The sequence below is a fragment of the Armigeres subalbatus genome, chromosome 3 (assembly GCF_024139115.2).
Source record: "Armigeres subalbatus isolate Guangzhou_Male chromosome 3, GZ_Asu_2, whole genome shotgun sequence".
NCBI classification, from domain to species: Eukaryota; Metazoa; Arthropoda; class Insecta; order Diptera; family Culicidae; genus Armigeres; species Armigeres subalbatus.
In genome coordinates, this window is record NC_085141.1 from 269,868,939 (window position 1) to 269,878,962 (window position 10,024).

At 41.5% G+C, this 10,024-nt stretch overlaps 1 protein-coding gene across 2 annotated transcripts; it reads left to right on the top strand.

Annotated features, from left to right (window-relative positions):
- On the top strand, positions 1-4,767 carry LOC134224208 (exportin-2). 2 transcript variants are annotated; one of them, XM_062703504.1, is made up of 7 exons: positions 1-148; positions 211-361; positions 1,548-3,351; positions 3,412-3,503; positions 3,583-3,889; positions 3,949-4,116; positions 4,181-4,767. In XM_062703504.1, exons 2-7 carry the CDS (start codon positions 277-279, stop codon positions 4,641-4,643), a joined length of 2,919 nt encoding a protein of 972 aa, XP_062559488.1. In that variant the 5' UTR covers positions 1-148; positions 211-276; the 3' UTR covers positions 4,644-4,767. The 2 variants fall into 2 exon arrangements, with proteins under 2 accessions (XP_062559488.1, XP_062559487.1); XM_062703503.1 differs by having other exon boundaries at positions 55-361.
- Positions 4,768-10,024: the final 5,257 nt, after the last annotated feature.

Below are 10,024 nucleotides of genomic sequence, written 5' to 3' on the forward strand. Positions count from 1 at the left end.
TTTTAGACAGCCCTGATTTGCGTGCAAGTACACCCACCAACTGTCATTTTCCTCGCTTGCAACGGCCGGTTTACTTCAAAATCGCTAAAAGTGTGTGCGCGAAATCTAAACGCAAAAAAGTTGCAGTTTTGCTGGTTCCATTTACGAGGTAATATTAAATTTTTGCCATTTCGCTGGTTCCGTTGACGAAATATTCCCGATTCCGGTTAGCAACAAAGTGCAGTGCTAGTGTGGTACAATTAGTTTGCCCACGGAGTGAAATCTGCGCCGTCAACAATGGAGATCACCGAGAACAACTTTGAGCGTCTCGCAAGTTATCTGCAGCAAACGCTGAGCCCTGATCCAGAAGTGCGTCGGCCCGGTAAGTGCATGCCAATTTTGGTTATTTTTCGGATCTAGGGAAACGATTGAAAGAGGTTTATCGGGTTAATTATGCGGATAACCATGAAGAATTAGATCATCTAAATCAATGATACAATTTCGCAATTTGTTTTCATATCGATGCTCAGGGCTGGTAACAGCCCGTATTTTACCAGTTTCATAACTTGGTCTTATAGCCGATTCAGATTACGAGCTTTATTGCTTGATACCTTTTTAAATAAAAATTTAGCTGTGTGTACTTTGAAATTGAGATACTCTTTATCAAACGATAAATCTTGTAGTCTGAATGGACTGTTAAATAGTATACGAGAAAGGCAAAAAGCCACACATTCCGGATACCATATCTGATTTTGCTCCCATGTGTTTTTAAAGAATCGGGATTTGGCACCGAAAATCATTCAAAATGCATGGGGTCCAAATATGTCAGATTTTTTTCTGAGGTTTGAGGCAACATTTAAGATGTTCACTCAGATTTTTTTTTAATATTTAGTTTGATACCTTTAAATGAAGCGCTACAATGGAATACAACTTTCAAACAATGGCTTAATGTAGCACCCGATGATGACAAAAAATATGCCCTTTTATTCGCCAATGGCAAATTGTTTATTGAATAAAAATAGACGAAATCAACCTTCCTAACTTATTTGAAAGTGAACTGTTTATTCAAAAATATATTAAAAAGGTTGATTCAAGTTTTGATAAATATCTCGCTTCTCTTTTGAACTCATTTACCTATTTGATTTCGGAATTTTAAATTTCATAAATAAGTGAATCTAATAACTCAAGCATCGGGACATAACGTTCGTTTCGAGAGAGCAACACAAACCTGGAGCCTCATTGCGCATCTCCTTTCGACAGCTCTTTCGTATGATAGTCTGCATGGTTTGCTCGTTGCGAGTCAAGGTGCGTAATGCCAACTCTATTTTAAGTTTAAGCGCGACTGCAAGTCGCTGAGTAGAACCTCAAGTATTCTGACTTATGCTTCTGCAAAAGACAATCAGCTCGTTTTTCTTCACACCCTCAAATTGACACAGAGCCTATCAAATCGACAAATTAACAATCAACGGACCGTTTTCAACCTGAGACTTTTTAACCATATTTTGTTATTACGATTCCTGTTAGGTTCGAGTAGAACATCATATTTTTTAACTTTGTTTTAATTCCAGCCGAGCGTTTCATTGAGAGCATCGAAATTAGCCAGAACTACCCACTTCTCTGCTTGCATCTGATCGATAGATCCCAGATCGACATCACCATCCGCGTGGCAGCTGCCATTGCCTTCAAGAACTTTGTCAAGCGCAACTGGGGCTATCATCTCGATAACGATGGACCCGACAAGGTGGCCGAATCGGATCGGAACGGCATCAAGACGATGATCGTTCCGCTGATGTTGAAGTCGCCATCGTCGATCCAGAAGCAGCTCAGTGATGCGGTGAGTATTATTGGAAAGTATGACTTTCCGTTGAAGTGGCCTCAGCTGATGGATGAAATGATCGAGAAGTTTGCCACGGGGGACTTCAATGTGATCAACGGAGTCCTCCAGACGGCTCATTCGCTGTTTAAGCGCTATCGTTACGAGTTCAAATCGCAAGAACTGTGGGAAGAAATCAAATTCGTTCTGGACAAGCTGGCGAAACCGTTGACGGATTTGTTACAGGCAACACTCGGGCTTGCCGAAGCCCACGCCAACAACGAAGAAGCATTAAAGATTATCTATGGGTCTCTTACGCTTGTATGCAAGGTATTTTACTCGTTGAACTCTCAAGATTTGCCTGAATTCTTCGAGGATAATATGGATACCTGGATGAAGGCATTCCACGGAATGTTAACCATTGACATTCCATGTTTAAAAACGGGAGAAGACGAAGATGCAGGTGTTTTGGAGCATTTACGATCCCAAATCTGTGAGAATCTTTGTTTATACGCTCAGAAGTATGACGAGGAATTCGGGCCCTACATGCCACAATTTGTGACCGCCGTCTGGGAACTATTAGTAAACACTGGCATTCAGACCAAGTACGATACTTTGGTTTCGAATGCGCTGAACTTCCTTAGTACAGTGGCCGATAGAAATCATTACCGGCATTTGTTCGAAGATCCAAATGTTTTAGCAAGCATTTGTGAGAAAGTTATCATTCCCAACATGGACTTCCGAGTCTCGGACGAGGAGCTCTTTGAAGACAATCCGGAAGAGTACATTCGAAGAGATATTGAAGGTTCCGATGTGGAAACAAGGCGCAGGGCCGCCTGTGATTTGGTTAAAACTCTCTCCCAGAACTTCGAATCCAAAATCATTGAGATTTTCGGACAATATTTGCAAGTCTTGTTGGCCAAGTATGCCGAAAATCCCGCCAACAATTGGAAAACCAAGGATACCGCCATCTACCTAGTCACTTCGATGGCTTCCAAAGGTCAAACTCAAAAACTCGGTGTCACTCAAACGTCCGAATTGGTACCTCTGCCACAGTTCACACAGCAGCAGATAATTCCGGAACTGGAACGGGCAGACGTCAACGAACTTCCAGTCTTGAAGGCAGACGCTCTCAAATTCATCATGACATTCCGAACGATTCTTGGACCGCAGATCATTGTGGCCACGATGCCTCTGGTTGCGAAACATCTCGCCGCTGGCAATGTCGTAGTTCACAGCTACGCCGCATGTGCAATCGACAAAATCCTTACCATGCAGGGTCCGGACAAAAAGCCTATTGTCACCAAGGAAATTCTTACTCCACTTAGTGCCGAGTTGATAACCGGTCTGTTCGCAGCGTTCACCGTTCAGGGCTCCAACGAGAACGAATACATAATGAAGTGTATTATGCGGACTTTGAACACTCTACAGGAAGCGTCGTTGCCGTACATGATCGTGGTACTGCCGCGATTGACGGAGATTTTGACTGTCGTGTCCAAAAATCCTTCCAAACCGCACTTCAATCATTATCTGTTCGAAACGCTATCACTGTCGGTCAAGTAAGTTTTTCCTCTAGGACTTTTAAGAGTTTCTGTAATATAACTTTTTTTCTATCACAGACTCGTTTGCAAAGCTGATCCCAATGCAGTTAGCTCGTTTGAAGAAGCTCTTTTCCCAGTATTTCAAGGAATACTGCAACAAGACGTTCTAGGTAGGTATACGTATAACAGAATTAAATTAGCAATACTTTTCCGTATGTTTTAAATTTAATGCAATCTAACCAATTTCAGAATTCATGCCATATGTTTTTCAAATGTTGTCACTGTTTTTGGAAATTCGTGAGGGCAAAAGCGCTATCCCGGAAACCTATCTGTCGCTCTTCCCATGTTTGCTAGCACCCGCTCTCTGGGAGAGACCCGGAAACGTGACCCCGTTGATTCGACTTCTGTGCGCTTTCGTGCGCCAAGCTTCACCACAAATAAGCGCCGATGGCAAATTGAATGGTGTCCTCGGTGTGTTCCAGAAAATGATTGCTTCGAAAAGCAATGATCATGAAGGGTTCTATCTTTTGCAAAACCTTCTGCTGCACTACCCGAGGTAAGTTGATTATAATTCGATTTTGTTGAATTAAATATCATTTCAAAATTCATTTCTAGCGAAGAACTAGGACAAAGCATGCGTCAGATATTCTCACTTTTGTTCCAACGGCTGAGCTCATCCAAGACCACAAAATTCGTGCGAAGCTTCATTGTATTTCTGTGTCTTTATGCAGCTCGTGTCGGAGCTCAAGCTCTCGTACAACTTATCGATAACATTCAAACCAAGTAAGACGCCCCTCAACCTTCAGCCTAATTTCCAATAACTAATGTTTATTACACTTTTGTTCAGCATGTTTGGCATGGTCATCGAGCGCATCTTCGTGCCAGACATCAACAAGGTCTCTGGCGAACTAGAACAGAAAACTGTTTCGGTAGGCATCACCAAGCTTCTCTGCGATGCTCCCGAGCTTCTGTCCGACGTGTACGTAAAGTTCTGGCCACAGCTGTTGCAAACGGTCATTCAGATTTTCGAACTCCCGCCGGACGAGTCGAACATTGACGGAGATACCTTCATCGAGATCGAGGACGTTTCTGGGTACCAGGCGGCCTATTCGCAGCTGAATTTTGCCCAGGCCAAACCAATCGATCCGCTGCCAGAGGTGGCGAACACCCGTCAGTTTCTTGTGCAGAATCTCGGCAAACTGGCTCAGTCGAATCCGGGTAAGATCGGTGTCCTGGTAGCATCGCTACCAGTGGCGCACCAGGAAGCCCTACAGAAGTACTGCGCTCAAAGTGGAGTGCAGATTGCATAAATATGTAGTAATACTTGTTAGGTTACCATATTGTACACTCATTTTCATCCTCTATGATTAAGGCCAACTGCATTAGTGTTATCGTAAGTCAGAGTTTGAATAAACTGCTAGGTGTTACTTTTTAGTCGGGTTGTTGGTACGTTTTGAAAGAAATTTCCTACCTTTATGTGACATAACCCGTCAATAATTTATAGTCAGACTAAGACCGGAGTAGCTTGTGCACTACATAAAAGTCGTCGCCATTCAGCTCGATTCAGGACTGCACGTCTCCTACCACGCAGTCTGCGGTGGGTCCGCAAATCATCTTCCCTGTCCGTTGGATCGTTGTCGAGAATCATTTTCACTGGATTATTGTCCGACATTTTGGCTACGTGCCCGGCCCACCGCAAGCTTCCAATTTTCGCGGTGTGAACGATGGATGGTTCTCTCCCATCTGCTCTCCACCATAGTACGCAGCACTTTCCTTTCAAAACTCCGTTGGTCCTCCGCTGTTATTGTTATCGAAGGTTGTAGCATAACAATATGTTGTTTGTACAAAGTAGTTTGTGAATAAACCGAGGTAATCACCGATCGTAACATTTGTAGAAAAACAAACTCCTAACCCAAGTTCCTCACGTGCAGAATCGGTGTTTCGAAGCTCGAAGCTTGTAACAGTCCATAGGCCAAGTGGCAACCGGAGTCAAGACATGCAGTCCTCGTTGAGACGCTGGTAGCATTCCCGCTGACGACACGGTGGGAAACCCAAAAGGTAAATGTTACGTGAGAATGGAATTGTGAGCCCCTGATCATGAGTAGAATTAAAAATGTGTTTTATTTGTGTGTGAACTCATCTTCGGTGTTCCTTTGCCTGCTAATCAAATAAACAGAAACAATGTTGCGGACAGCACGGGAGTGACGGAATTGAAGTTTCCGTTGCTTAAAAAGTGAAATACCGAAGATGTAAGTATTTATTTATTAGGGTTAGGCGGGGCAAGATGGGTCACGGGGTAAGATGGGTCAGGGCCGTTTTTGAGCATCGTGTACATTTTAATGTGGAGATTATGACTTTGTAGGAGGAATAATTTGGTTCTACTTTATTATCACTCAATATGATGATAAAATTTTATTTTTGTAGAGTATGGCAAGGTAAAATATTTTTCAGCATTGTTTCTTATGCGAAACACACTTTCTATAAAACGTGTAATCTCGTCGAGCAATGTAAAATTTTAAACATTTTTAGTAATATAGTGAACGTATTATAAGTAATGTAGGTGATGTTATACTAACTGCGTTGAAATAAATAAATTTGATCGAAAATTAGACGTTCTAATATAAACTTATAAATGGGGCAAGATGGGTCAGCACATACTGAAGGGCATAGTTCGTATTCAAAACATGTTTTCCATTGCTGGTTTAATCATTTTAAGGCTACTTTTGACACAATGATGTTAATTTGTTTATTGAAAATGTCTATTTCTTGTTTTTAAGAAAGCAATACTTAGACGGCTTGTTTTCATAAGAATTTGCAGACATTTTCAAATGTAGAGGCATTTCTTCATCCAAGGCTTAAACATTATTTTTTATTCAATATAATTATTGACAATAAAGCTATCTATCTGTGTGTAATTCAATATTGGGAATAAAACAATATTAATTGCAGTATTTAAAGGTGTCCATCTTGCCCGCTGTTTGACCCATCTTACCCCTGCCATTTTTGATTGACAGAAAAATAGACTTCTACTTTAATGACTCGAAATGGAATAAAAGTGGAGTTTTGGTTATTCCATACCCTGGCTTACAGATTATGAGCTATTTTTATAGATCCATGTTGAAAAGTTGAATTAAAATGTTTCTGTTTTGAGATATTCAGGGTTCGCCTTAGACGACTCATCTTGCCCCATCATACCCTATGTTTAAAGTACTTTAATATTAATATAAACTAAATGTAGCTTTATAGCATGACCAAGGATGTTATCGATCATTTAGTAATCTGCCTTCGATCATTTAGTAGTTTGTCAATAACTCATTCCAGAGGCTAAATTTCAAAATGTGTTGTATGGTGGACTTCTAGTGCAAAGGTTTATCTACCGTTCTGCCTAACAGTTCGTTGTTTGAATTCCACTAATAACGAAGCTATAGCGCTAGTAGCAGTAACTTGTACTAAATGATTGCATATTTTGTTATCATTTAGTATAAGTACAGCAACTAGCACCATAACTCCTTTAATAGTGGAATTCGAACATCGACCTGTTAAGGAGAGTTGAAGAAAAACCTTCGCACTAAAAGTCCACCATACAACACATTTTGAAATTAGACCTCTGGAATGAGTTATTGACAAACTACTAAATGATCGAACGCAGATTACTAAATGATCGATAACATCCTTGAGCATGACGCAATAAAATGTGTTTCAATTGCCGTGCTGAAAGATCGGTGACTTCCGTGCTGTCCGCAACACAATAAAGATGTTAGGCATCCCCAGGTGAAATTATCTAACCTACATGTTCCTCATGCAGAGTCGAGGGAACCGTCGCGGCAAACGTTAGCACAAGCCTCGATCTTCGGTTTAGCAGCCTGGGAAATAAATCGAAACTAGAAGCGCAGCCCGAGTCGACAATTTGTTGGAAGGCGATGTAAGACTGTCGAGCACACCTAAATGATGGATTGTAGATCAGATACTCTTTCATCCTAGACTGGGAAGCTCGCCTCAGGGCTTTGTCGTTACAGCTAAACATCAACGCTCGAGAGATCACAACGTCTACCTTCGCGGGTTCGGCATCGAGAAGCAAACCACCGATCAGTAGCCGAGACGCCGGCGAACACGCACGTAGGCAGTGTGAATTACTTTGGTTGACGGATGACTGTGAGCATAGAGGGAAAAGGCCAATCGGAAGACAGTGGTTCGGGCTCTAGGGCGGAAGGCCAGCTAAGCGAGAGTTCGGTGGACACCTTGGTAGCCTTGACTCAAGTTAGCTGCGTGCCGATGTCGGTGCTGGAGTCGTTTAGGGTGGAGCGATGCAACGAGATCCTGTGAGTAATAACAATGTTAGTCTAAGGAAAGATAGGAGGCTAAATAGGGACCAAAAGAGAAAGCGATAAACGCAATAAACATGTTTTGAGATAAGTAACGGTTCATTTGCTTGTTGCTTCATTGGGCTTTGAAAATAAGAGCTAACAATGGCGCCCAACGTGGGGCTGTTACATTGGCGCCCAGCTGAATAACCCACAATGACACGAATGGGCCCTCCTTAGCCATGCAGTAAGATACGCGGCTACAAAGCAAAACTATGCTGAGGGTGGCTGGGTCCGATTCCCGGTGCCGGTCTAGACAATTTTCGGATTGGAAATTGTATCGACTTCCCTGGGCATAAAAGTATCATCGTGTTAGCCTCATGAGAAATATGAATGCAGAAATGGTAACTTGGCTTAGAAACCTCGCAGTTAATAACTGTGGAAGTGCTTAATGAACACTAAGCTGCTAGGCGGCAATGTCCCAGTGAGGGATGCAATGCCAATGAAGAAGAAGATACGAATGAAGATTTGAGATTACGACAAGTATCGATTTGATTGAAATGTGTGACTCATTTGATTTTTCGCGAGAGTCATTTATAATCCAATTTAATTGTAGGATCAACAGAGTTATTTTAGTGCAGCAAAGAATCTGATTATAGGATAATTTGCGCCAAGACTCGTTCAGACGACTGTTGGTAGGATTCGCTACCGTTATTGAGGTTAGGAATAGATTTAGTTTGGCCTAGGTTAAGTTTGCAGCCTGCTAGTCCTCTAGTCAGATTTTTCGTCACTAGCTGACTTAATATTTTTTCATGAAACGGTTCTCCGATTCATGAAAAGTTCTGTGCTGTTGGATAAGGTTGGATATTGTGTCTGTTTCATTTGTTGATTCTGTGTCTGGACTCAAGAGGAAAGTCTGAAAGTAGGCAATAGAATGTTTAATTGTGATTTGTCTTAAGTTTGTTTCAGACACAGACATCGAATCGTTGATGCCAAATGGCATTAATTGATTCGGGGTGCCCAAATAGGATAAGAATCCTATACAAAAGCTCAGCTATGAATACAGAAACTGCTGTAGACAAAAAGCGCAATACGCAATAAAAATATACTTGCGAGATTTGGCTGATGGACCAAAATCTCATATGAAACCCGGTCATTTCCTGTAGTGGGCACCACCTATTCGTCTCTCTCAGGGCACCAGGAGAGAACGTGCATTATTTTAATTTGTTATTTGTTTCATGTTTCTTGAGCATCTTAATGTTTGTATAAAATAAAATATGTTATAAGGTCACCAGTGAGCCCAAGTACACGAATTCTTCAACCACCTCGATTTCGTCACCACCGATACAAACTCGGGGTGGATGGCTAACATTGTCCTCTCTTGAGCCTCTTCCTATCATGTACTTCGTCTTCGACGTATTGATGACTAGTTCGATCCGCTTTGCTTCCCTCTTCAGTCTGATGTAGGTTTCTTACATCTTCTCAAAGTTACGTGCCGTAAAATCAATGTTGTCGGCGAAGCCAAATAGCTGAACGGACTTTTTGAAAAACGTACCACTCGTGTCAATCCCTAGCCTTCGTTTTACTCTCTCTAAAGCGATGTTGAATAGCCGGCATGAAAGATCATCACCTTGCCATAACCCTCTGCGCGTATTGAAGTGACTCGGAAATGCCATAGAAATTTGAACTACGTTGTTCCCAAAGGTGGCAACAAGACGTAATAGATTTCCGATAATTTAAACAAAACTCGCCGAAGTAAGTATTTCACGGTTTGTATTGTTAAATTTTCCCTATTAATAGTTTAAATACCTAAAAATGAGCAATTCGCAGTACAATGTCTGTTGGCTTGTATAGTTACTCACGTTTAGTGTCTTGGTCTAGTCCGTTACGTCCGGAAAGCGGTCTCGTACGGTAGTCTTTCAATACCTGTTTGTTATGTATTATTGATTATGCTATAAACGTTCCAATCAACTTAATCGTAGTTACCTTGCTATATGCTCAAGATTCCAAACTATGTTTGAGCTTTTGTCTTGGACTGAACTGTGATCCTCCTATCTATGATAAGCTTAGGATAAGTTTGTGTTTCTTACACATTAGGTTTATCGTAGGTTTTTTTTTTCATTTGTTTACCTGCTATATATGTTATTTTCTCAATAATCCACTTCCTATTCGTTTAAGCTAAGCAAATTGCACGTAAACTAATCTAGTGCCAAGACTCTGTTATGGTTTTATTATTGTTCTAACTACCCATCTATCTCTTATGCAACGTACACACCAGTCAAGCAGTTTGACGCACATTAGGCTTTCTGCGAGCATGTACGCACACGCACATTTCACTCACACTTTTACTCAGTTTGTTTGCAACCACGAGCAGCTGTCACGGCAAAATC

Coding starts and splice junctions, on each gene's coding strand:
- LOC134224208 (XM_062703504.1), top strand. CDS start 277: ATGGAGATCACCGAGAACAACTTTGAGCGTCTCGCAAGTTATCTGCAG. Junction 3,504..3,582: donor ACTGCAACAAGACGTTCTAG/GTAGGTATACGT, acceptor AACCAATTTCAG/AATTCATGCCATATGTTTTT. Junction 4,117..4,180: donor ATCGATAACATTCAAACCAA/GTAAGACGCCCC, acceptor ACTTTTGTTCAG/CATGTTTGGCATGGTCATCG.